This window comes from Hylobates moloch, unplaced genomic scaffold (assembly GCF_009828535.3).
Source record: "Hylobates moloch isolate HMO894 unplaced genomic scaffold, HMol_V3 SCAFFOLD_14, whole genome shotgun sequence".
NCBI classification, from domain to species: domain Eukaryota; kingdom Metazoa; phylum Chordata; class Mammalia; order Primates; family Hylobatidae; genus Hylobates; species Hylobates moloch.
The window spans coordinates 29,473,485-29,500,945 of record NW_026652289.1 but is presented as its reverse complement, the minus strand read 5'-3'; the positions used below and the strand labels follow the sequence as shown (position 1 = coordinate 29,500,945).

At 35.2% G+C, this 27,461-nt stretch overlaps 1 protein-coding gene across 6 annotated transcripts in view; it reads left to right on the top strand.

The window, feature by feature from the left end:
• The window catches only part of USP25 (ubiquitin specific peptidase 25), a 163,428-nt gene that overhangs the window by 71,038 nt on the left and 64,929 nt on the right, over window positions 1-27,461 (top strand). For 4 of the 6 annotated variants that reach the window (XM_032176136.2, XM_032176135.2, XM_058427103.1 and 1 more), the window contains 8 exons: window positions 5,024-5,161; window positions 8,715-8,791; window positions 10,990-11,063; window positions 18,544-18,692; window positions 23,877-24,004; window positions 24,775-24,870; window positions 26,010-26,171; window positions 26,786-27,012. In XM_032176136.2, coding sequence (XP_032032027.1) covers window positions 5,024-5,161; window positions 8,715-8,791; window positions 10,990-11,063; window positions 18,544-18,692; window positions 23,877-24,004; window positions 24,775-24,870; window positions 26,010-26,171; window positions 26,786-27,012 — 1,051 coding nt within the window. Of the gene's footprint in view, window positions 1-5,023; window positions 5,162-8,714; window positions 8,792-10,373; window positions 10,518-10,989; window positions 11,064-18,543; window positions 18,693-22,175; window positions 22,265-23,876; window positions 24,005-24,774; window positions 24,871-26,009; window positions 26,172-26,785; window positions 27,013-27,461 lie in introns of those variants that run through there. The other 2 variants (XM_058427104.1, XM_058427105.1) reach the window with 2 other exon arrangements.

Here is a 27,461-nt window from a genome sequence, read left to right as displayed (position 1 = left end):
TTTTTGGGGGGGGGGACTGTCAAATTTCAGTAAACTTAATAGGCTGTAGTTTACAATTTAAGGTCTTTACTCAGTTGTCTCCTAAAAAATTTTGTGGAAATCGAAATTTCTTTTCAATTGATTGTCTTGTGGAGCCCTTTAAAAAATGAGTTTTGCATTCCTGTCTTTGCAGTACAAATCTATATCTTTCATTTTGGAAGTGACTGTCACAGATGGGTAATACAAAGGGACAACACACACACCAGGGCCAGTTTGCCTGAGTTCTAGCTAGGGACCTAGAGCTGGTTACTTGATTTCTCTCTATTCCATTTACTATCTGTAAATCATAAATAATAATAATAATTATTTCATAGAGTTGCTGTGAGCATTAAATGAGGTAAAACATGTAAGGGGCTTAAAAGTGCTTGGTACAGAGTAGGTACTAGGTGTCAGCTATCGTCAGTTAAACAATAAGAAAAAGTTTTTAAAAAATAAGACTTATTTTAAAAAGAACCAATTTGCACACAGAATTTATACCTAATGGAAAAAATTACTTATGGAGATGACATAGTTGCATGTAGGGCTTTAGTGGTTGATCTTGTCGTAAACAATCTGTCGTCCTAAAGTGGACTTGTTGCCAAGACATGGAAGTTAGTTTTAGGTTTCAGTAAACTGCTGAACTTCTTTGACCTATTTTAGTAGGAGTGATGAATTATTAAATTATGTTTTCGTTTTAGCATTTAATTTTAAAACCACTTTTTCTGACTTTTTCTGTAAACAGCTAAAACATTTATAATGCATGCTAGTGGGAAGATAACTTGATTTATAACCAGCTTTTCAGGTTATAATCTCTGGGCTGTAGAGTGTCAGGCTGATAAACAACCCATTTTCAAAAGGGAGTCAGGATCGCCCGACAAACTCTTATGTCTCCAGAAAAATTAAGGAAAACCCTTTCAGTCATAGTTTTTACATGGAACTTTTTGGACTATTGCCTCCGTCATTGCAATTTGTTAATATCACAGTTCTTCTCTCGTCTCATATCTCAAAGTATATGTATAATTTGTGTCAAATTGTTTAGAATTATCATTTCTAGTTATGTATACATGTATGTATATGTATCTTGACCATTTATGGTCCTGGATCTTAATGTCTTACAGAGCTTTAATTTCTTTTGTTCTTCACAGAGTTGAATGAGGCCATGTTAGTTTGTATTCTTATTTAAAAAACAGTTGCTATATATATGCTTATATATCAGAATGAGTTGTGAATACTAGAGAAATGTGTAATTCCAATCTTCAGCACCTTTCTAGAGAAGTTTGTTTCTTACAATGGGTTAGCCTCTCCAGGTGTCCCTTTAGCTTAAGGAAATAAAAGAATTTCTCACTTCCATTCTGAGACAATTACTTAGAATACTGTGCAATTTTATATGATTATTCCACAAATGTGACTCTAATTTAGTATAGTGACAGCAGTACACACTATACCTTGACATCTTTGAAGCAAATGTGGGATTTATAGGTAGTTATCAGCCACTGAATGGTCCTATATTCACTTGAGATGGTGACGGCAGGTTTTTAAAAAAGATGTCAGTGTAACTTGTCACTTATTTAATAATGAATTTACCTCTGACTCGTGACATATCTATAGCTACATTCAATTTGAACACTTTGTGTTAAGTTGCAGAATACATTTGGGATTACTTTGATCACATCACAAAGATGCCATTTGTATGCACTTTTAAACTGGATATTTTTTGCTAGCAAAATTTGCCACAAATGTTACATACATATTGAGTGAGATTTGAAAGAAATATAGTATTTGAAATTAGTTTGTATTTTAAGTAGACTTGGCAATTGCTTGTAGAAATTGAAACTAATTTTAGACAGTCATGTTTATTTGAACTGTTTGTAATTTCAGTGTCTAGGAGAATTGTGAGGTCCCTGGAAATATAATAATAGATCCTTGATGTAATCGTCCCCTGTCCCCTCACACAGATATACATTTGGCTTAAAATGTTTCAGACTGATGGCAAAACATATTAAATGTTGAGAAAACAAAGATGCACATGTATAATATTTAGTGGAAATCATCATATAAATAGCTAAAGCCTTATTAATTGGAAGGTTTTATTATTTAAAGTCTTGATTTAGGACAAATATTTCAAAATAAAGAAATTTCTCACTTTCCACTACTTAAAGTGAACGTCATCAGAAGGAAATTGGTTTAGTTGAGTACCATACTGTATTCCTGGAGCAAATACCTGAAGGAATTTTGAATTTTACAAATAAGAGAGGCATTCTGAGATTTCTGCCATTAGTCATGAAGAAGTAACAGGAGCTGGATTTATAAGTCTCAGTACATTTTAAAGGATTCGAAGCATACAAGATACCTTTTCTGATGAAAATAGTAGAAATCAAGGTAGAAATCAACAACAGAAAGATACAGAGAAAATCCCCAGATAGTTGGAAATGAAGTAATTCACCTCTAAATATCCCAAGGGACAAAAAACAGATCAAATGAGTAATTTCAGAATATTGTGAGCTGAATGAAAATTAAAACATGACATATCAAAATTTGAGGGATGAAGCTAAAACCGTGATTAGTGGAAGATACCTTATAAGCGACATCTTACCAGGCATCTTATTAGAAAAGAAGAATGGTTTTCAATTAATGATAGCAGCTTGCATATCAAGACATTAGAGAATAAAGAGCACGTTAATCTCAAAGCAGAAGTAAGGCAATAAGGTAATAGCAGAAATCTGTGAACCAAATATCAGAAAAACAATACAGAAAATTATGGAACCAAAAACTGCTTCTTGAGAAGATTGGTGAAATTGATGAACTTCTAGGTGGACTAAGCAAGAAAGAAGAGGGAAGACATATATTACAAATATAAGGAGTGAAAAAGGGAAACATCACTACATATTCTATAGACACTAAAAGGAGAATAGTGGAATATTATAAACAGCAGACAAGTATCTTGAAAGTCACAGGCTATCAAAGCTCACTAATGAAGAAATAGATAACGTGTGGGAGCCCTACATTATATTAAAGGAACTGGAACCCGTCCACCAAAAAATTCAGCAGCTAAATAGTTTTACTTGTAAATTATATTAAGCATTTGAAGAACAGATGATAATATTCCCTATAAATTTGTACAGATACTTAAGAAGTAAAACTTCCCAACTCATTTTGTGAGCTAAGCATTACCCTGAAATGAAAAGTAGGAAAATACATTTCAAGAAATGAAAACCACACACCAATATTTCTAATGAATTTGGAAGCAAAGAATTGTAGCAAATTTTTGAAAAATTAAATCCTGCAGTTATATATAAAGGATAATACTTCATAGAGAAGTGGGGCTTATCCAGGAATACAAAATTGGTTTAGCTTTCAAAAATAAATCAGTATAATTCACCATATCAACAGACTAAAGAAGAAAAACCATATTATCATCTCTGCAGATGAAGAAAAATGATTTGACCAAAGCTAAAATCTCATTTATGGTAAAATCTTCTGGAAACTAGGAAGCAATTTACTTTTCAAATATGCTTCTCAGCAGAATTCCCCTGATTTCCAAAAATTATTACTTCCAACTTTGTTACTGGGAATGTCTCAAAAAACTGCACTGACTTAGGTGCGGTGATAAAGAAATTGATCTCAGGAAATTAAGGGTACTTTTGGAAGTAATTTTATGGATTAAAGCTTATAGTTTTTATACTTTTAAAACCTTTTTCTGTAGGTCATATTTGGAACCTGTTTTATTCCCTCTTACCTATTTCTTAGGACTCTTTTTTGGAATATATTCTAGAAGCAATTCTTCGTATGTGGATTATATTATACTGGGCAGCAACTATGTAAAGATACACCCCATCCCAGACTCCTAGAATTTTACAGTGTTGAGAATGCCAACTGTGTAAATTTGGAAGAAAATTTTCATGTTTAATATCTAAATTTTATCGGTTAAAATTGTTAGAAGAACTAAATAAGAATGGCTTGCCTGGTTTGTTGTCATGAAACATTTCACTAAGTTATGTGAATTACGTTATTTTTTTAAAGTTTCCTTGTTTTAAAATAAATTGTTAGTGATTGGTAATGTGGGTTGTTTTAATTTTTTTTCTGGAGATTTTGCTTTAATGAGTCAGTAAGAATTGAATGCTTTGTGTAGGAAAAAGTTGGGGAAAAGATATAGAAATTCTTGTCTTTGAGAATCTTATAGTCTTATTGAGAACCAAAAGTAAGATTTCAAAGGAATATTAGGAGGGTGATATATTAGTCTCCTATTAGGATCTGGTCTTAAATTAATAAAATTAAATAAATTTAAATATTGTGATTGAATTATATTAATGTTTGATAAAATAGATATAAAATAAATGAGTATAAAATAATTTTAAGTAATTTTTATTAAATATAAAAAATATTAAATTTCTAATAATAATTGGATAAGGTTCTAATATTAGTCTAATAATTAAGATTGTCACACCACAATGACAGTCGGTGATTCATTGCTCAGTGAAAGGCATTCATTTCAGTAGATGTGGAATTTGAAGGTATCGTTGACTTGGAAGAGTCTGGAAAGGCTTCATGGAGGAGTAGAGATTTTTGCTTAAATGGGTTTATTGAGATCAAGCACTTAGAACAGTGCCTGGCATGTAGTGAACACTCATTGAATGTTGGCTGTTATTATTGCTTTCAGCAGCAGCAGCTGGGCCTTGCTGAATGGGAAGTATTATGATAAGCAGTCTTGAATGAGGAAGATATTCTTGGCTGAGTAATGACATGATTTGCTGTGAATATGTGGCATTCATGCTGAAATTGTGAGCCTATCCTAGGTCTTCTGCCTTTTTGTGCTTGACTTCTTTGAGTCTCTTAGATGGCACCAACACTCTACTTTCTTCAGTTATGATAGAGTGCTAATTCATCCCTAATCTATATTGGACAGTTTAATTTTTGGTTGCTGTTAAAATGAATATCTATTTACTAGTAAAAATTTTCTTAATCTTCAGTTAAGGTGTTTTTGTTTTTGTTTTTTTTCCTTCAATAGGAACATCGGAATTTGCCTTTTATGCGTGAGCTGAGGTATCTATTTGCACTTCTTGTTGGTACCAAAAGAAAGTATGTTGATCCATCAAGAGCAGTTGAAATTCTTAAGGATGCTTTCAAATCAAATGACTCACAGCAGGTAGTTTTGTTGCACTTACTTGTTTATTAACCATTTGTATTTAATCTGAACAATATTAAGCAACTTTCCCGAGAATATGAGACTATTTAAGATGCATGATTCTGCTTTATTAAAAATAACCTGGAACCATTTAAAACATTTGGGAGACTTTTAAGAGAAAAGTGATCTTGAAGGTGTTAAAATAAAGTTTTAATTTATATTATGATTGAAATGAAAATGATGGATAAAATTAAGATTATTTACAAATACATAATTAAACATCTTCACAAATATGTGATAATAGAGAATCATTATAGTACACATGCTTTTGATATTCCTGTGTTTGTTGGCAGGGAGTACTTTTCCTTAATTACCCAGAAATGGTTTTTGAAAGACATTATCTTTGTTATTGTTGCTTTTGTCTTTTATTCTTTATATAGTCTATTGTGGTAGATTTTTATCCATTACCTTAAAAGAATATTGGTAATTTTCTTATAAAAAATGCAAAATATCTATAAACAAACCAATATTTTCACATATAATTGGAAAATCAGAGAAATTAAAGAAGGAAAACAGAGGAAAAAATACAGTGGCAAAGAATAGTAAGTGTTCAAAAAGATAGCAGCAATGCGTAATGGCAGAAGTTTCAAAAAGCCACTAAGCTTGCAGTGTTGTTTGTTAAAGTACATACTTGGATGTGTCTCTGTTTTGTGATGTATGGAGAGGGCATTTGGAAGAGGAAGGTCTGAGATTCTCTCACCATCTTCCTTGTGCCTTTTTTTTCTGTTTTAAATTTACCTCGTATGGCAAATGTGAATGAACAAAAAGGGCACTCACATCAGAGTTTCTTTTATATGTCGTTGCATTTTTTAAAAAATTCTAACAATGCTCCAGTGCCTTTTAGGCTTAGTATCTACTCAGCTTTGTTTCTTACTCGCTCTGTCATGATAACACTAACACAAATCAAAAGAAAGAGAAATAATTTTACAGTTGATCCCAAACCATCATTTTAGGGCATTCAGCATTCCTTCTGGTTCTGAATGTGTTTTACTCTTTTTTTTCTTCTTTAGTATGCATAGTATCTTTTCCAGGGATTCTGAGTATACAATTAAATTTTTTAAAAGATTACTTCTGTTCTCTGACTTATCTTTCCTTCTGGATGGCTTTTTCCTTGTCTTTTTTCTGGTTTCTTTTTTTTTTCTTTCTTTTCTAGAGATTCATGGTGATTTTGGGGTATCTTTTCACATTTAAAGATGAGGCAGCATAGACTTCGTCAGGAGCCATATATGTACATAGGTGGGCTTTTCAGTTTGAGTTAGAGTTGAAATAGATACAACTGGCTGTTAAGGCCACAATATAAATGCTTTTGCTTCAGATTAGCAGTGTAGACTAACTTTTGAAATTAATGATTCTTTTTCTTTAGAGGCCTTTTAAAGTAGATGTACATCAATTAAGGTTGATAAGTTTGATTCTCTTCTGTTCCCTAAACACTTGAATTTGATGTCTACACGAGTAATTTAGTGAATCTGTAAATGTAAGCATCATGATTTTTTTGAAAGTGAATTTATATTTTCATTATATCTTCTTCCTGAATATTTCGAATATATCATCTTTTGAAGCGCAAAAGAGTCTTTTGGGGATACCCTTTGGTATGTGATACTGTTAGTTTTTTCTTTTTCTTTTCCATTTTTGTTTTTTGTTGAGAGACAGTTTTGTTTTGTCACCTAGGCTGGAGTACAGTGGTATGACAATGGCTCACTGCAGCATCAGCCTCCTGGACTCAAGCCTTCCCCATGCCTCAGTCTCCCAAGTAGCTGAGACCACAGGCACATGCCACCGCGCCTGGCAAATTATTTTATTTTTATAGAGACAGGATCTCCCTATGTTGCCAAGCCTGGTCTCGAACTCCTGGGCTCAAGCTATCCTCCTGGTTTGGCCTCCCGAAGTGCTAGGATTATAGACATGAGCCACCACACCTGGCCCCAATCAGTACTGTCAATTTTAATCATACCTTTAATTGTTTCATTTTATAATTGTCAATTTTAGATTGATTTCCAAGAAAGATAGGGATTAACTTCTGAAAAATATTGTGATAGCTAGGAAACCTTCTTATTTTTTGTTAGATATAACGTTTAAGTGAATTAAAGTTTATACAAAAGTATGAAAAGTTGTTTTAAGGTGTTAACAATAGTTCCTAAGGACAGTCGTAACAAATTACAACAAACGGAGTGGTTAAAAACAAAAGATTATTCTCTAACAGTTCTAAAGGGCAGAGGTCCAAAGTAAAGGTGTTGGCAGGGCCACACTTCCTCCATCGGCTCTAGGGGAGAATCCTTTGCTTCCACCGTACTCTGGTGGCTGTTGGTGTTCCTTGGCTTGAGGCAGCATAGCTCCAATCTCTGTCTCCCTCTTCATTTGGCTTTCCCTCATGTGTCTGTCTGTCTTCTGGTTTTCTGTTTCTTACAAGAACACTCACCATCGGATTTAGCCCCAGCCCTAATCCAGGCTGATCTCATCTCAAGATCCTTGCCTTAATTATATTGACAAAGACCATTATTCCAAATAGTGTCATATTTTGAGGATCTAGGTGGACGTATATTTTTACGCGCTACTATTCAACCCACCACAGATGTTATGAATGTTTACAGCTAGATTTTTGTGTTGCGTTTAGTCCTATTTAACTCTACAGCTTTGGAGCAATTTACTTACGCTTCCCAGACTTTAGTTTCAACTTTTTTTTGAGGTTAATATAAAGTTGGCCTACATGTTCTTTAAGAAACTGCTGGCTGAAAAAATATACGATAGTAAGTTTGTTTTGTATTTGGGGCTATTGATAAGTAAGGGCAAATTGCTTACTACTGAATCATCTGTCTGTAAGCAGCCCCAGTAGAGTTGATTTATTGTTTTTCCCTTATGTTCTGTTTATTATTTTCTATGTTCCAACTCATGTTATTGAAAGAATTACGGTAGTTGATAACACAACTGCCACAACCTATTCCTGTTTTTCTGTGTTAGGAGAGCAAAGACCAAAGGAATGGTGAAAGGTGATAAATGGGCTGGTTCTGAATGATAGTAAAGGTAGATATGGCTTAAAAAGTTGTGTGTATAAGTTGAATTAAGAAAATGAATTGTGGAAAGAGACTAGTCTTCCTTCTAAGAGAGAAGCCAGTCATAATTCTTTATAAAATGAAGAACTGTTTGGTAAGATGATGTCTTCATTTTATAAAGATTCATTACAGAGCTCTTCGGGTGGGGAGTAATGATTATTTTTTAAAAATCTCATTTGTAAGTTTGGTTTTCGATTGTGTGTGTGTGTGTGTGTGTGTGTGTGTATGTGTATTTTAAAGTGAAACCCAATAATTGATTATCAATATAATGCTTGTTTTTTCAAATATCTTATATCCTGGTTAAACTATAAAAGTTTCTTGCATTTTGTGTGAAACATTTCACTTGTTATCTTTGTAAGGAGTTGGTAATTATACATTTCAACAACTGGCTCTAGGTTTGATGTTACAACATCTAGTATTTTTTTTTTAGTAGGCTCAAATATCAACAGGCTTTTTTCTTTTCACAGCAAGATGTGAGTGAGTTTACACACAAATTATTAGATTGGTTAGAAGATGCCTTCCAAATGAAAGCTGAAGAGGAGACGTAAGTTACCATGAAGTTTAGCGATGGGGTTTTAGGAATTCATTAGATAGCATATATTAAATGTCAACAGAGAAATAAGAAATCAAGACAGACTTATGAGAATCCCAGTATTTTCTGTATTATTGACAAGCTGTTTAGAATTTGCAGGCACAAATAATAGTCTAACCAAAAAAATCTAAAAAGTGATCTCTGGAAGAGCTAGTCTTATATGCCCAGTTCCTTTTCTTAGATTCAATAATCACTTTTCATGAGGAGGAATGAATTTGCGCTGGAGAAAGATGTCAGGAATGTGAATTGTGACAAAATCCTTTTACGTAGAAGCATGAAGACAGGGATATGAGGTAGCAGTGCATGTGAGCAAGTGGTTCTGTTTATCTGTTCGCTCAGGGCAGGTAGCAGTGCATGTGAGCAAGTGGTTCTGTTTATCTGTTCGACACACGTCACTTCTGCAAACATTTTGTTGGGCAGAGCTATGTGGCGTAACTTCAAAGTGAGTAGGAATATCTCACACTAATTAGGATGGCGGCTACAAAAAAAAAACAAAACAACCCCCCAACCCTTACTGCCCCAAGAAAATAACGAGGGTTGGCAAGGATGTGGAGAAATTGTACAGTGTTGTGAGGATATGAAATGGTACAGCCACTGTGGAAAACAGTATGGGGGTTTCTTAAAAGATTAAAAATATAATCACCATATGATCCAGCAATTCTATTTCTTGGTGTATATCCAAAAGAATTGAGAGCAGGGTTTCAAAGAGATATTTGTACACCTGTGTTCATAGCAACATTATTCACAATAGCCAAAAGGTGGAAGCAAACCAAATGTCCATTGATAGGTGAATGGATAAACAAAATGTGCTGTATATACATACAGTGGAATATTATTCATCCTGAAAAGCACAGAAGTTCTGACACATAGTGTAACATGACTCCTTGAAGATATTATGCCAAGTGAAAGAAGCCAGTCACAAAAGGACAAATACTATAAATCACTTACGTGAGGTATCGAGAGTTATCAAACTCGTAGCAACAGAAAGTAGAATGGTGGTTGCCAGAGGCTGGGGGGAGGGGGAGATGGGGAGTTGTTTAATGCATATAGAGTTTCAGTTTTGCAAGAGGAAAAGAATTCTGAGATTGGTTGCACAACAGTGTGAATATACTTAACATTACCAGACTGTACAGTTAAAGGGTTATGTATATTTTATCACAGTTTTAAGAAGTGAGTAGGACAGTGTATCTTACCATGCACCTGAACGTGAAGGGCCAGAATTTTTTTTCAGTAGCACTGAAGACTACTATACTACCTACTGAGGTTCTTGTAAGAATTAAGAGAAGTACTTACCAACATTATTCTAAGGATTAAATGATGACCCATTTATCAAGAGAGATGGTATCCCCTCTCTCCCTTTTTAAATAATACTTAACAAATCAATTAATATAAACACAAATTAATACAGAAAAATCTGTACACAATTGTAGATATAATGCATTTCTATACAGTAAGGCAAAGATAAACTTTGTCTTTTTAGGTCACACAAACCATAAAAAGACAATTTAAAATTATCAACTTTTGTTTGCTTTAAACAGAAAAAAAAATGAATTTTGGTATTAAATGACTTGGAAAATTTGTAAATGACTAATTCTACCAGCAGTGTGAAACTTCACAAAAGAATGGAATAGCTGTTCAGCTACTTTGGGTCAAAAACTGGTACCTTGTTCCCTCCCTGGTGAGAGTTGTTGTTTTTGGATTATTTGGACTCTTCCATGTAAATACAGGAAATAACCTATCAAAATTTTGTAGAAATGTATTCTGATTAAAAGTGGCTTTTCTTCCTTCCCATGTCCAAATAAACATGCACTACACAGAGTATGAGATTGAAATGCGTAATGATGATAGAGCAGGCACTTTGTGCACAGACTGTGTCAATTTCTCTTCCAAGTTCATACATGTAGTAGCTCATTTTAACTCCTGTGAGAGTCCTGTGAGTGCAGCTATCATAGTTATCCTCAGTTGACAGGTGAAGAAATGGAAGAATAAGTACCTTGTGCAACGTGGCACTGTAAATAACAGAGCTAAATGCAAGTGCATGATAGCCACATACGTGTTTTTGTCTTGTCATATGTTATAGTTCTTTAATATTTTCTCTATTTATAGGTCCAAAAATTGTAATCACATTTATATTTTTTAACACACTTTAGGGATGAAGAGAAGCCAAAGAACCCCATGGTAGAGTTGTTCTATGGCAGATTCCTGGCTGTGGGAGTACTTGAAGGTAGAGTTATACGTTTACTTTTTATTACAAGTGAAGAGAGATTATTATTCATTCGTTCATTTGTCTCGATAGTTACTTTTTTTTAGTGGACTTCATTTTTAATTTGATATATTCTGTCTAGTAATTTTTGTTGGATTGCTACTGTTATTCGCATATAGCACAGAATTGAATGAAGGAAAAGGAATGTACAGAGTGCATTATCACATACTAATTGATACTTTATTTTATCCTCATGTTTTTTCCAGTGAGAGGGCTTCTGTGATACAATTATGTTGGAATACAGGGATTAATGGGACGGTTGGTAGATCCTTTGAAGATAATATTGGAGTTAAATACTGGGCTTGGTATGATGCTCACTTTTCTTTTTCATGTTGAAAGCTGAATTTAGCAACTTAGCATAGTCAGGGTATTATAGAGTTCTCACTTTTTGAGTGATTTTAAATGTAGATATTAGTTTTCAGAAAGATTGTACTCTATCTTTTGAAAAATCAGTGAAGAGTGATACTGTTCCATTTAAGCTAAATACCTGTTTCTTAAAATTTGGCCTAAGTAATTTCTGTTTGGGTTCCCTAACAAGGGAGGAGACTCTTTAAATGTAACTTTATGTAATAATATTAGGTCCCAAAGCATAAACTTTTGAAAAATTGTTTTTCTCAAATCACCCAACGCATCAGCTTTTGAAAGTTATCTTTTTCCAGATCAGCTACAGTGTAAAATTTGAAAAAATGTTTTTTCTTCACGATCTTAAGTAGTGGATTCCCTGAAGTTTTGTTTGAACGTAGGTGGTTTGGGATTCAGAAAAAGGCAATACTAACTCAGATGCTGGCCCTTCAAAAAGTCTTAGTGAAGTGTTCGTACATTTTTGTTTGCTTCAAGTGGTAACAACTTATATATAAGTTGTTATATATATATATGCACATATATATGAGTTAATATATATATAAGTTTATATATATACGTAGAATATTTTACATAGTACATTTACGTTGGGTCATTCATCTTAATCATTCTGATTTTATTTGAAGTAGAACACTGTATCTGATGCAGCGAGTAGGTCTGATCAGGTCGTGACTAGGCACTGTTTATAATACCCTGTATGAGCATTTCTACCTGTATTATATTGATTCCTAAAATTGATTGTTATTAAAATATTTAATTTGTCGGCTGGGTGCGATGGCTCACGCCTGTAATCCCAGCACTTTGGGAGACCGAGGCTGGTAGATCATGAGGTCAGGAGATCGAGACCATCCTGGTTAACACAGTGAAACCCCGTCTCTACTAAAAATACAAAAAAAATCAGCCAGGCATGGTGGCGGGTGCCTGTAGTCCCAGCTACTCAGGAGGCTGAGGCAGGAGAATGACGTGAACCCGGGAGGCGGAGCTTGCAGTGAGCTGAGATCGGGCCACTGCACTCCAGCCTGGGAGACAGAGCGAGACTCTGTCTCAAAAAAAAAAAAAAAATTTGTCAATCCAGTGTTGAAGTCTTTGTACTTGGTATTAGTAAGTTGCTTTAGTGATTGTGTTATATAAATGTGGCCTTAATACGTTTTCACTTGAACTATGTGTTTGCTTCAGTAAAAGTAATTTATTTCAGAGTACTTTCTTACCACTTTTTACATAGATCTTCCTAATACTTTCTTTCAAACCAATGGTTCTCCATTGGGGATGATTTTTAGTTTGTTTGCCGAAGTATCCCCACTGCAAAAGTCCCTCAACTTTTTGAGAACTTCTAGTTCATTGTCCCCTCTCAGCCCTTCTCTGTACTTCACTTCTTCCTTTTTCATCTAAAACCTAAAACTCTTTCCCCCCTTCCTTTCTAGCACCCCCTCCCTGTTCTCAAACCTTCATTGAGCTGTTCATCTTTTCTATGTCTGTACTGAGTACCTGAAGATTGCTGGCGAAAAGTCACAGAAATGGGCTAACTGTAGTGGATCATGAATTTGAGTGATACTGAGCTTCGCTGCTCCCAATCCTATAACCCACCTTGTTCTGTGTAATCACCATTCTTTCTCTCATTTACTGCAATAAATATTTTCGTCTTTTCCACTCATTTCAAATCTAACTTATCTCTTCATTCTCTGAGAAAATCTTTACCTCAGATTTCATAGATTTACTGTCACGTTAATGAAACTTAATCACAGGTTTTGCCCAGTCCCCGAATCTAATTTTACATTTGTAGTTTTGTATCATATTCTAAAAACACAACATCCCCAAATATATGAGCCTCAGGCTCCATAACCTAGATCTATCGCTACCTCTACTATATTTTTACCTGCTCCTACACGTAATAAAGGAATTACCCAGTTTTATATCAAAAGACTATCCTTTATATGTGCTCAGAATTCCCTCCCTTCATGCTTTCACTCAGACCTTACTTCATTCGTTTTTTCTTGGCTTTTGAGCTTCTCCTACTCCACTTTCTTTCTCATCAATATTTACACATTGTCTGGCATCTCAAACCTTAAAAATTAAAAACGTTATCCCCTCCCATACTCTTTTTCAGTTAATACCCTCTCTTGATTCTTATTCAGAGTTAAGCCCCTTTAAAGAGAGGAGTTAGTTTCAACTGATTACTCCCCATTTATTCGACCTAGCCCCAGTTTAGTTTCTGGCTTCCGAACTTGTCTAAAAGGAATCTTGCTAAGGTTATTGATTTTCCACATGTGGTTAAATCCATTAGATCCTTTTCAGTTTCTGATATGGTTTGGTCATGTTCCAAACCAAATCTCAACTTGATTGTATCTCCCAGAATTCCGTGTGTTGTAGGAGGGACCCAGGGGGATGTAATTGAATTATGGGGGCTGGTCTTTCCTGTGCTATTCTTATGACAATGAATAAGTCTCCTGAGACTTAACCATTTATTAAAGGCACTTCTTCCATGGCAGTGACAAGAGAAAATGAGGTAGAATAAAAAGTGGAAATCCAGGATAAACCCTTGAGATTTATCTGGGGTTTCCACTTTTAATTCTACCTCATTTCCTCTTGCCACCACCATGTAAGAAGTGCCTTTTGCCTCCTGCCATGATTCTGAGGCCTCCCCAGCCATGTGGAACTGTTAAGTCCTATTAAACCTCTTTTTCTTCCCAGTCTTGCCTATGTCTTTATTAGCAGCTTGAGAATGGACTAATACAGTAAATTGGGTCCAGTAGAGTAGGACGTTGGTGAAAAGATACCTGAAAATGTGGAAGCAACTTTGGAGATGGGTAACAGGCAGAGGTTGGAACAGTTTGAAGGGCTCAGAAGAAGACAGGAAAGTGTGGGAAAGTTTGGAACCTCCTAGAGATTTATTGAATGGCTTTGACAAAAATGCTGATAGTGATATGAACAATAACGTCCAGGCTGAGGTGGTCTCAGATGGAGATGAGGAACTTGTTGGGAACTGAAGCAAAAGTGACTCTTGTTATGTTTTAGCAAAGAGACTGGTGGCATTTTGCCCCTGCCCTAGAGATTTGTGGAACTTTGAACTTGAGAGAGATGATTTAGTATATCGGTGGAAGAAATTTCTAAGCAGCAAAGCATTCAAGAGATGATTTGGGAGCTGTTAAAAGCATTCCATTTTGAAAGGGAAACAGCATAAAAGTTCAGAAAATTTGCTGCCTGATGATCCAGTAGAGCAGAAAAACCCATTTTTTGAGGAGAAATTCAAGTTGTGGCTGCAGAAATTTGTGTTAAGTAACAAGGAGCCAAATGTTAATCCCCAAGACAATGGAGAAAATGTCTCCAGGATATGTCATAGGTCTTCCTGGCAGCCCCTCCCGTCATAGACCCAGAGAAGCCTAGGAGGAAAAAATGGCTTCGTGGGCTGCCCGTGGTACCCATTCTGTGTGCAGCCTAGGAACTTGGTGCCCTATGTCTCAGCTGTTCCAGCTTTTGCTAGAAGGGGCCAAGGTATAGCTTGGCCCATTGTTTCAGAGGGTGCAAGCCCCAAACCTTGGCATCTTCCATATGGTGTTGAGCCTGCGGGTGCACAGAAGTCAAGAAGGGAGGTTTGGGATTTCAGAAGATGTATAGAAATGCCTGGATGTCCAGGCAAAAGTTTGCTGCAGAGTTGGGGTCTTCATGGACAACCTCTGCTAGGGCAGTACAGAAGAGAAATGTGGGGTTGGAGCCCACACAGAGAGTCCCTACCGGGGCACCACCTAGTGGAACTGTGAGAAGAAGGCCACTGTCCTCCAGACCCCAGAATGTTAGATACACTGATAACTTGCATCGTGTACCTGGAAAAGCTGCAGACACTCAACATGAACCCATGAAAGCAGCCAGGAGGGAAGCTGTACCCTGCAAAGCCATAGGGGCGGAGCTGCCCAGGACCATGGGAACCCACCTCTTGCATCAATGTGACCTGAATGTGAGACGTGGCATCAAAGGAGAGCATTTCAGAGTCTTAAAATTTGACTGCCCTGTTGGATTTCGGACTTGCATGGGCCCTGTAACCCCTTTGTTTTGGCCAGTTTCTCCCATTTGGAATGGCTGTATTTACCCAGTACCTGTACTCCAGTTGTAACTCTTCTCAGGAAAAAAATCAGTCAGTGTTACAGTTTTTAGGTTCAGGTGAGAATCCTTACATAATCTTAATTTTAGTAGCCAAAAGGCCATATTGAGGATCATTAATTTTCTCCCTTCTTATAGGGAGTAACTAGTTTGCTTGTGATATTACAGGCTTATAGGCGGAAGGGACTTAACCTTGTCTCAGATGACACTTTGGACTGTGGACTTTTGGGTTAATGCTAAAATGAGCTAAGACCTTGGGGGACTGTTGGGAAGACATGATTGGTTTTGAAATGTGAGGACATGAGATTTGGAGGGGCTAGGGCTGGAATGATATGGTTCGGCTGTGTCCTGACATAAATCTCAACTTGAATTGTATCTCCCAGGGTTCCCACATGTTGTGGGAGGGACCCAGGGGGAGGTAACTGAATCATGGGGGGCAGTCTTTCCTGTGCTGTTCTCATGATATTGAATACATCTCACGAGATCTGATGAGTTTATCATGGGTTTCCACTCTTGCTTCTTCCTCATCTTCTCTTGCCTCTGCCATGTAAGAAGTGCCTTTCGCCTCCCGCCCTGATTCTGAAGGCTTCCCAGCCATGTGGAACTGTAGTTCCAATTAATCCTCTTTTTCTTCCCAGTCCGGGATATGTCTTTATCAGTAGCGTGATAATGGACTAATACACTTTCCATATTGAATTCTTACCAGTTATTAATGCTGATGACTCTTAACCTCTTCTTCCTCCTTTTTCCTATTCTTTCCTTAAAAACACATTTCTCTGGCTTTTGTTACACCGTATTCTTGTGGCTTTTTTCCTGCCTCTGTGGGTACTTCTAAGAAAAGTTGTATTTATAGTCTCTTTTTGCATATAAAGGTAGCAGAACCTTAGGACTTTGTTTAGGCCCATTTCTTCTTCCTGTCCCATCCCCTAGGCATCTCATTCAGTGCCTTAATTTCCTGCTGTCAATAAGCCAGCAATTCTATCTTTATTCTAGAATGTTAATCTTAGTTATAGATTCATATTCAACTCTCTTCTCAAATTGAAATCTCATGGGTCATAATGAACCAGTGATTTCCACTGCTACCCCAAAACTAAAGAAAAAAAAAATCCTCTGTTCTTACTTAAGTGGTGCCATTTTCAGTCCATAATCTGCCAGGCATGATGGTTCATGCCTGTAATCCCAGCACTTTGGGAGGCTGAGGCAGGTGGATCACTTGAGGTCTGGAGTTCGAGACCAGCCTGGCCAACATGGTGAAACCCCATCTCTACTGAAAATACAAAAATTAGTCGGGTGTGGTGGTGGGCGCCTGTAATCCCAGCTACTAGAGACGCTGAGTCAAGAGAATTGGTGGAACTCGGGAGGTGGAGTTTTCAGTGAGCCGAGATCACACCACTGAGCTCCAGACTGGGCGACAGAGTGAGACTCTGTCTCAATAAAAAATAAAAAATGTCATCATCATCATCATCATCTAGTTGTTCAAAAAAAAATAGTAATCATCATCATCATCATCATCTAGTTGTTCATGCCAGAATTCTGTCATTCTTGATATTTTCCTTCTTATCTATCTCTTATCCTGCTCAGTCAAGCCCTGTTGGTGCCCTTCCTTGTATATGTGTATAAATGTATAAGTATATAATTTTATCTCTTTCGTGTATTTTTACTTTTAACAACCTTCATCCATGCTACCTTTATTTCTGGATGGATTCTGCAATGGTCTTTTAACAGATGACCACCTACTTCACACAGGGACTTTAAAGGTGTTTCAGAGACATAAACCTGAGCCTGTTATTCTTAGATTTAACCATTCAGTGACTGTATTAGTCCATTTACATGCTGCTGATAAAGACATACCCGAGACCGGGTAATTTGCAAAAGAAAGAGAAAGAGGTTTAATGGACTCACAGTTTCACATGGCTGGGGAGGCCTAACAATCATGGCAGAAGGTGAAGGGCATGTCTCCCTTGGTGGCAGACAAGAGAAGAGAACGAGAGCCAAGCCAAAGGGGAAACCCCTTATAAAACCATCACATCTCATGAGGCATATTCACTACCACAAGAACGGTGTGGGGGAAACTGCCCTCATGATTGAATTATCTCCTGCTGAATCCCTCCCACAATACAGGAGAATTATGGGAGCTACAATTTTAGATGAGATTTGAGTGGGGACACAGCCAAACCGTATCAGTGACTTTGCATTATACCCAGAATGTGGTGGGGAAAAAAATTCTTAATAGGACCACAAGACCTTGTAGATTTTAACTCGCTGCCTGACTTTTCATTGTGATCTCTCCCTTGGTTCCCCAAGCTACACTAACCTTCTGTTAGTTCCTAAACATATCAACTTCTTTACTCCCTTAAAGTCTTCATCATGCTGTTCCATGGCCAAGAATACTCTATAGTCCCACAGCGCTCTGGCATGGCTAACTCCCACTCATTATTCAAGTCTGAGCTTAAATGTCCTTTGCCATGGAAGTTTCTCTGCTCTCCCCACCACCCCCAAGACTAAGCTCCCATTTTTATACCTCTCACATAACTCTGTCTCATCACAACTTTCTTTTTATAACAATTGTAATAATAATTATTTGTAATTATTTGTTTATAAATATATGTGAAGTTAATGGGTATAATGTTTTTTAAATGAGGCTGAGAATTTTCTCAGCTCAGTGACCATATCTCTCTTGTTCACTGCTGTATATATTCCTAGTGTTCAGTACAGTATCTTGCCCTTAGAAAATGCTTCTTGTGAGAAAAAATATACATACGTATGTGTGTATATAATTACATATATGTGTATGTGTAATATCTATGGCTGGGTATAAATGTACATTTGCACATGTGTATGAACCAACAGGAAAATTACACTAACACTTCTCAGGAATGAAATCAGTCAGCGTTACAATTTTCAGGTTCAGGTGAGAATCCTTACGTACTCTTAATTTTAGTAGCCAGAAGGCCATATTGAGGATTATTAATTTTCTCCCTTCTTACAGGTAAAAAATTTGAAAACACTGAAATGTTTGGTCAGTACCCACTTCAGGTCAATGGGTTCAAAGATCTGCATGAGTGCCTAGAAGCTGCAATGATTGAAGGAGAAATTGAGTCTTTACATTCAGAGAATTCAGGAAAATCAGGCCAAGAGGTGAGTTTAACATTTTCATTGTCCCCTTTCTTCCCCAGGTCTTTCTTACAATGCTATATAGCACAATGTAAGGTTCTAATTATGTAGCTACCTAATAATTGAGAGAGAATACTCAGAGAGTATGTTTCGATTTAATTGGTAATTTAGACATTCGGGAGACCTGCCCAGTCCATATGGCCTATAATCTATGTTAAATTCTCACTTAAATAATTTATCTCAGAATTTTAAAATCTTAGGACGTTGTTCAGTCTTTTTAGACCTTTCAATCAAGGTACCAGCCATTAGCAGCATGCTAGTTCCTGGATATAAAGAAGAAAAATCCTGATATTACAGTGGATTTTAAAACAGATATATGCTACTTATATCAACGATTATTGGAATTTGTCCACGATGCCCAGATTCCTTTTCTTGTAAAATTGCTACGTGATTGCATAATGTCAGATGGAAGAACTTCCCTTCTCAAGGAAGAAATAATTTTTATAAAATATTGTTAACTTACATGTCTACCTCAACTAGTTTCTTTCTTTCCACCCATCTCTGCTTCTTTATCCATCTCTGTAGCTGCATCTGTGTAGCCATTCATTCATGCATTCATCTGTCAGGGAGTTTTGGCACTGTAATAGTAAGCAAAGGACATATGTGCTTCCCCAATCAGTCATTGTTAAGCAATTGCTGATAGTTGTCTAGCTGTTAAGCTCCATGAATGTGGCTAGAGGTCTTTATCTGTGTCATTCACTACTATATCCCTAGTGGTAATATGGTAACTGCATACATAATATTTATTGAATGAATGAATGAAATGTCTTGGTGCTTATCAAACAAGTTTCTGAGGTCTTTATACTGAATAGGTGCTTAATAATTATTAAGTGATACGATGGCTCTGTGTTTATCTAAAAGGAGACTTTGTTCTTGTGTTTTTGAGAACAAATTGCTTTTATCTAAAATTTTTTTTTTTTTTTTTCTTAAAGATGCACTTAACCTTTCGTGTTTCAGGTGCATACTCATTTTTTTCCTCTTCCCCCCACATACATAAACAAACAAAAATATGCTTTTCCTGTTAAGAGGAAGAGATGTATTTGAAATAGTCTTTCTCTCTACATCATAGATCATCTATTTCAGCCATTCTCAATAGAGAATAGCCAGACTTCAAAGTTATCAAAGCAGGGTCTAGGATAGGGATGTGGTATATGGAAACAAGAGCTGCACAACTAATTCTGATATAAACCTCTAAATAAGAATGTTTAAATTCAGCTTATTTTATTGATTGGGAAACAGATCTCTAAAGACTGGGACTTTAGCAGTGTCCCACAATGGAATAAGAAAACAGACTCTTAAAATCCGATCTCTTTGCTGTTAAGTAAAAGGATGATTGGGGTAGTAGGGCAGGGATGGTACTTTTTTTTAATATTGTCAGAGTAGCTGAAATACACTATGGTTTATTGGTAATCTTTCTCACATATTCCCAGCTTTTAAAAATTTTTATTCTACACAGAATTGAAATTTTATTGTCTATTTAGAATATCTTAGATTTGTCCTCCATCTTTTTATTGGTTTTATACTCTGAATGCCCCTATGTTGCAATATAAATGTTCTGCCTAGGTTTTTTCATGTAGCCTAGGGAATATAATGATTTATGATGTTCTCTGTATTTAGCAGTTTCTAATCTCCACTACTGTGGCAAATTTGACTGCCGTGATTCCTGTTACCGTTTTTCTAGATTTGCCGGAGGCTATAGTTTCAATAATAATTCAGCTTGATTTAAGAGACTGTCACTGACTAAAGTATAATATCAGTTTTTAAAAAATAACATATTTAAATTATAGTCTTATTATATCCTTTAGAAAAACTATTCTTGAATCTCTAAAAGCCAGTAAGTAACATTATAGGCTATTTCTAAATTGGCATAATCCCTAATAACAATAGCTTTTTCCTCAATCTATTAAAAATTGTTGATTTTATTTTGGCCCAGAAAACATCTTATTTGCTGAAATAGCTGTGGCCAACTAATATAGGAAGACCTCCAGTCTTCTAAGCTAAAACATCCAATTGGCTATAAGAGTTTAAATTTTGTGGATGATATACTAAGAGACAACTGAATAAGTTAAACATGATTGTATCCAAAATAACTACTTAAATATTTTTTAAATGATACATTGTAACTTTTAAATGGTATGCAATTTGTAGACGAGTCAGACTCTCCAGGAAACATGGAGATATTTTTTGATTGTCTGTTGGAGGAAAAAAATTTCAGATAGTAAATACTTCACTTGTAGTGTGAGTATTCACTACTACCAGTGTATGCTGTGTGTTCTTTTAGACTATTGCTATGCACATATAAGTATTTGCATCTGTCCACACTGCCCCAAAAGTTGCGTTTTTCACTCAGCAGTATATCATGAGCTTGCTTCTAAGTTAGTGTACAGCTTTACGTCAGTGTTTTTAAAATCTACATAGTGTCACATAGTCTGTATTTATAAAATTAAATTGATTTAATTCTCCTGTAAGGCAGTAACTAAGAAAAAGAATTATTTTGAAGAATGTCTTTGTATAAATACCCTTGAGCACTTAGGAATGAAGTATAGTTAGAAGTAGAATCTTTGGGTCACAGGGCATACTCATTTAGATGTGTTGGTACTGCCAAATTTCCCTTCACAATGTTGTACCAAGTTATAATAAAGTGCTAGAAGGAGTTTTTACAAAGCTTTAAAAACAAAATTAGAGAAACAGTATCAACATGTACCATATTAGACATCTATAGAGGTTATATGGGGAACTTACCTTTTAAAATCAAAGGGCAAATGAGTCAAGGCAATTAAATGACTGGAGCTAATTTTTTAACTGGAATAAAAAGTTTTTGCTTCTTGTGCATAGTTTACATCCTGGCTTGGTTTGATATTCCGTGTGGAATTTGAAGTGATAGGTGTGTTTTTTCTGTTGTTGTTTTTTTTCCCTCCACATTTGTGTAATCCTCTCATAAAAACAAGGTATCTTATACACTTTAATGGAAAAACCAGCTATGAAAACTCATAAAAATGACATACTCTTTAGGAACTATTTTTGTTAACAGGTGAGATTTCTAGAATTGTGATGAATTTAGAAGCACTTGTGCTGCCAATACTGATTATGTAAGTTCTTTATTCACTAACTGCAGAAATCTATTCCTCATGTAGTTTCATTATCTAGTAAAATAATAATATGTTTAGAGATATGGAGAATGACCTCTGTCTCACAAGCATGGCATACTAGTTAGATTATAGAGAAGTAGATACAGTTTTTTGTTGAATGGAAATATTTTTTTGAAAGAAAAATTTCTCATGTTTTGTATTATTTAAAATTCAAATTATGTACTGCTATACTACAGTCCAAATATTGCAGAGCTAGACATACCATTAATATTTTAAAACATGAATTTACAGAATGTCTGGTTATCTCATCTTGTCCCCATCAGCTTTAGAATGAGAAAGTGAAATCCTTCCACTCTTGTAGTAGGAAAAACCTGCCATCGCTGATAGAGGAAAATGCATTCATAACAGAGACATATTACATAACATTTTTGAACATCCTTTTGTAAGGTATGGAAGCTATTTATATTTCCTGGACTTTTCATGGTCTACAGAAAAGTATACCCCAGTTTGGGTCATTTCATTTCTTGTGGCCATTGTAGATTTCCATGAATTAAAATATGTAACTATTTAATTTTAATGGTGACATTTAAAGCATTGCAATAAAATATGAAAGTGATAGTTCTTGAAATCTACTTTCTTGTTTGAGTATCATAAAATGGAGCAGAGAATATTATCCTAAAGAATCAAAAGTGTTCTTTGTGATATGTCTGGGTAATGTTTTAGTTCTTAATAATAATTTTATATGTGGATTAGAACTAACTCAAAAATTCTTGCCAGTTCCATGTGAGATCAAAATGAGTAAGCAAACTTTGCTAATCAAATTTTAAAACTTGAGATGTTTCTGATAGTTTTCATAATTTTATTTAATCCGTTTCAGGTATTATCCATATAAAACAAATTCCTTAAACCTTAGCTTTCAGTAAAAGATAACCATCCAGCTCAGGAAATCTCAGTTCAAGTAATTATAGCGTTTTGAAAGAGAAATAGTATTGAATACCATTTGCTTTTATTTGCTGTAGAGAAAAGTAGCAACTTTCCAGATCCTCCTCAGATTCAATTTGCCAGGTGTGTGCCATTCATTCTTTTTTTGGATGTTCAAATTTAAATTTAGTATATTCTTAACTTATTGACAGATGTGTGGTGGCATTTTGTGACCCTTGAAATTATCATACACAATAGATTATGCAGCAGTTTCGCATATTGCAGTTTATAATAAGCACTTCAGAAATATTTATTTTGTACTTCTGGTATTTGTTGATTTACAAGTTTGTTACCTTTTCTCTCTCTTTAAATACATATGCTTATGTATAACTTGAGGTTGTATATGAAAATAATTTTCTTTTAAAAGTTGAATTTCATGCTTAATTGAACAGTTACCAAAGCATGTATGGGGATTAGGGGCTGGGGGTAGGGGAAGGAAATTACAGTTATACTCATTAGCATAATTTGGCTCATAGCAATGAGACATTCAATTCTTTAAACACTAGTTATTTTAAAAGATTTTAAGTAAATTACTCTAAGTATTAACTTTTTGTTAGTGATATGTCTTTTTCATAAATTAGTATGAAATTCAGCAGAGGAGCTAAAGTTAAAACAGGAAAACACCATTTTTTAATTTTTAGTATGAGAGTTGTGATGATTTATGATATAAATTTTTTTTTTGAGTACTCCCTCTCACAAGTTATTTTGTCACAGGATTTTGATGCTTTGGTTAAGTATAAGTACCATTCAACATCATATTGAAGAAGACAGAGAAGACTTGAGCTACTAAGTCATGGTTTTAACCAGTGTCTTTTTCTTTGGGCTAGAAATCCTAATACAAAGAATTATTTTCAAAGGATAGTTGTGAGATTTCTTTTTTTCCTGATCATGTATTATACCCACTCTTGGAATTTTCAAGAGGTGTGGAAAACTTTTAGAAAGAGGTTGAGTTTTAACTAAACTGTGTACCCAATTACTTGTCAGTAACAATGTCAGTGCCCACATCCTGTGCCTAAGATTGCAATGAAGAAAACAAAGGTGGTATTAAAGTTTTTGTTATTGTTTTATTTCCTTTCAGCATTGGTTTACTGAATTACCACCTGTGTTAACATTTGAATTGTCAAGATTTGAATTTAATCAGGCATTGGGAAGACCAGAAAAAATTCACAACAAATTAGAATTTCCCCAAGTTTTATATTTGGACAGGTATGGTTTGATACACTGCATGACTTGGTTTGAAACAGTTTAGTAAGGGAGAAAATATTGTTCAGAGGAAAATTCTTCATAATTTTCTTAGAATTAATTTCTACTTTTGCATAATATACCTAATACCATTTGTCAAGGTAAATGAAGTTCACTTTGTATTAGAAAAGTATAGTTTTTGGGAATAATGTTATAAGGAAATTTAAAAACGATTAATTTTATAATCTTAAAATTCAGAATTTTAAAAAATACCATTTTGTATTATCTACCTTATATCTTATACAATTTTGAAGGAATTGATGCTTTGTGGTGATGTCTGTAGTTAATATTGTATCTATCTATCTGTCTTTCTTTCTGCCTGTCTTTTTGTCTTCCTGTTTTCCTGTCTTTCTTTCTTTTGTTTTTTTCTGTCTGTCTTTCTGTCTTTCATTCTTTTTTGTTTTGAGACGGAGTCTTGCTCTGTCACCCAGGCTGGAGTGCAGTGGTGTGATCTTGTCTCACTGCAAACACCATCTCCTGGGTTCAAATGATTCTCCTGTCTCAGCTTCCTGAGTAGCTGGGATTACAGACACCTACCATCATGCCTGGCTAATTTTTGTATTGTAGTAGAGATGAGGTTCACCATGTTGGCCAGGCTGGTCTTGAACTCCTGACCTCAGGTGATCCTCCCACCTTGGCACCCCAAAGTGGTAGGCTGGGCACGCTGGCATCTGGCCATAGTGCATCTACTTTCATGATATTCGGAAATGCTAATGATTGCCTTTTTCTGATAGATACATGCACAGAAACAGAGAAATAACGAGAATTAAGAGGGAAGAGATCAAGAGACTGAAAGATTATCTCACAGTATTACAACAAAGGCTAGAAAGGTATTTTAACTTTTATGAAATTAGGAGATAATTATCAGAAACCATGTATTTGGTGACTAGATTTTTAATTTCAAATTTGCTTTGAGTGATTTATAATTTTAGGAGTAGTTAATATTGTGTGAATAGTTTTGAGTTTTGCTTGAAACTAAAAATCTATAGTAGACTTTAAAAAATTATTCTAGTGTTTAAAATTTAAATATCTCATTGTCAACAGGCAATGTTCCTACTGCTGAAAATAGATAGAAAGTTAAATGAATATAGTTTTGACCTTCCTTTTTGCATGAAACTAAAGATTACTCTTGAGGTTTTCATTAAAATGAGTGGTATCTGAGTTTTTCTCCTTAAAACAGGATACAAACTCAGCTGCCTACCAAGTCTTCTCAGCAGCTTCGTAAAGGAGGAAATTGTGTCAGTGTAGGATGGTATGTGCTGGGAGCCTAGAGAGCATTCTGTGTGTACAGGGAATAAATGCCATTCCATACCAGTGGATGGTGCCATGTATGAGTATGGCCTCACTGTTGTCTATTGATTTGGATCATTTCTAAAAGACGTCAGAATCTGGACTGAGAAATGTTCTACAGGCTAGACAGAAATCTAAAGGCTGAAATGTCACAAGTCATTTCAGTTTGCAAACCCCAATCTACTCTGTATTCCCTTATTTTAGGAATTTTCAAATTAGTAGTCTAAAACTTCTTATATCGAATAGTATATCGTATTTTAATGATTTTTATTCTTAAAAAGTATGAATAATCATATTGAAACATGATTAGTGGTAAAAGATAGGAAGATAGTACATATCACTGTCTTGATCATGAGACCAGATGCCAGATCTAAAAATAAAAACAGTCTCAGGAGATGTCAGTTTTCATCTTCCTATTGAGTTACAATTTAGAACAGCATTTACAAATTATAACAGTATATACTCACATTCAGTCCCAATCGGCCTTGGTTTCCTGTCTTTGGGGAACATTTAATGTGTTTTTCTTAAATGTATATTCAGTTTTACCATCTTCGTTTTAAAGCAGATGAATTTTATTGCTGAGGAAGTTTTATTGAAGTATCACGTTTTATAACAATAATAAAAGCCCAAATATGCTGTATATAGAAATAAAAGCACTTGTACATTTTATGATTAACAGATATTTAAGCTATGGTTCCGGTCCCAAACGATTCCCCTTGGTAGATGTTCTTCAGTATGCATTGGAATTTGCCTCAAGTAAACCTGTTTGCACTTCTCCTGTTGACGATATTGACGCTAGTTCCCCACCTAGTGGTTCCATACCATCACAGACATTACCAAGGTAAAAAGTAATCCGGATGCAAGAGACAGTTGTTACCTTTATTACATAATAATGTTAACTGCTGCCTTTAAAGACAGTTTCTATAAAATGTATGCTTTGATTTACTTCAGTGAACTCCTGAGAGTAGATTCACTTAGAAGACTGTATGTCCTCTGGGAGTTTTTTTATTGTTTCAGTAGATTTTATGGTTGTGGATTAAAATTTTAATCACATTTTTTTCAGTTCAGAATTATACTTTAGCATGTTTTGGTATTTACATATATATGATTCAGCATTTTATGATACATAAAAATAGTACTATCAAATTAGAATTTGTTTCTGTAACGTAAGCTGATAAGCCAGGGAAAATAATATCATCATGCGTAAGATTTTCTTGTTTTTTAAAAATAAATATGATTAAGCTGTTTTAACTCTAAAGCTACAACTTCATCTTACAATAATTTAGTTCTTATGTATTAAAAATCTCATTTGGATATTAGATCAATCCACATATTTCTTTGTTAAGATTTTTTCTTTTGAATTATAAGCCAATTTAATACTGTGGGTTTGGCACAATCTTTGTCGAGAGTTTCAGCTTGAAAGGTTGACAACAAATACTCTGTGCTTTAATGCAGCACTACAGAACAACAGGGAGCCCCATCTTCAGAACTGCCAAGCACATCACCTTCATCAGTTGCTGCCATTTCATCGAGATCAGTAATACACAAACCATTTACTCAGTCCCGGATACCTCCAGATTTGCCCATGCATCCGGCACCAAGGCACATAACGGAGGAAGAACTTTCTGTGCTGGAAAGTTGTTTACATCGCTGGAGGACAGAAATAGAAAATGACACCAGAGGTAAGAAGTGTCTCATAGCATGGTTACTGTCACCTCAGATGGATATGTATAATGTTAATATTGAGAAGGGAAATCACGTCTGGATTTTATATTTAAACATTATAGTCATTTTTCTTTTCCAGAAAGGGTTTTAAGATAAACTAGTCTGGCTCCCCATTTTTATAATCTCAATATCAGGTTCACAGGGACCAAAAGATTTTCCCTGGATTGCTTAGCTGATTAATGACATGGCAGATGGCCTGATTTTCTAGTACTGCTCTAAGTTTATATCAAACTGGTATTCACAGTTACTCCATTGGAGAAATGTCATACAACATCAGTGTTTTTACATATCAGTTAGGTACTAAATCTAAGTTTGCACAGGGAGTTCCGATGATAAAAAATTTTCTTTAGGCTTAAGAATTAGAAATGTGAATTTTAATTTTTAATAGTTCTATCAGATTTCTGAG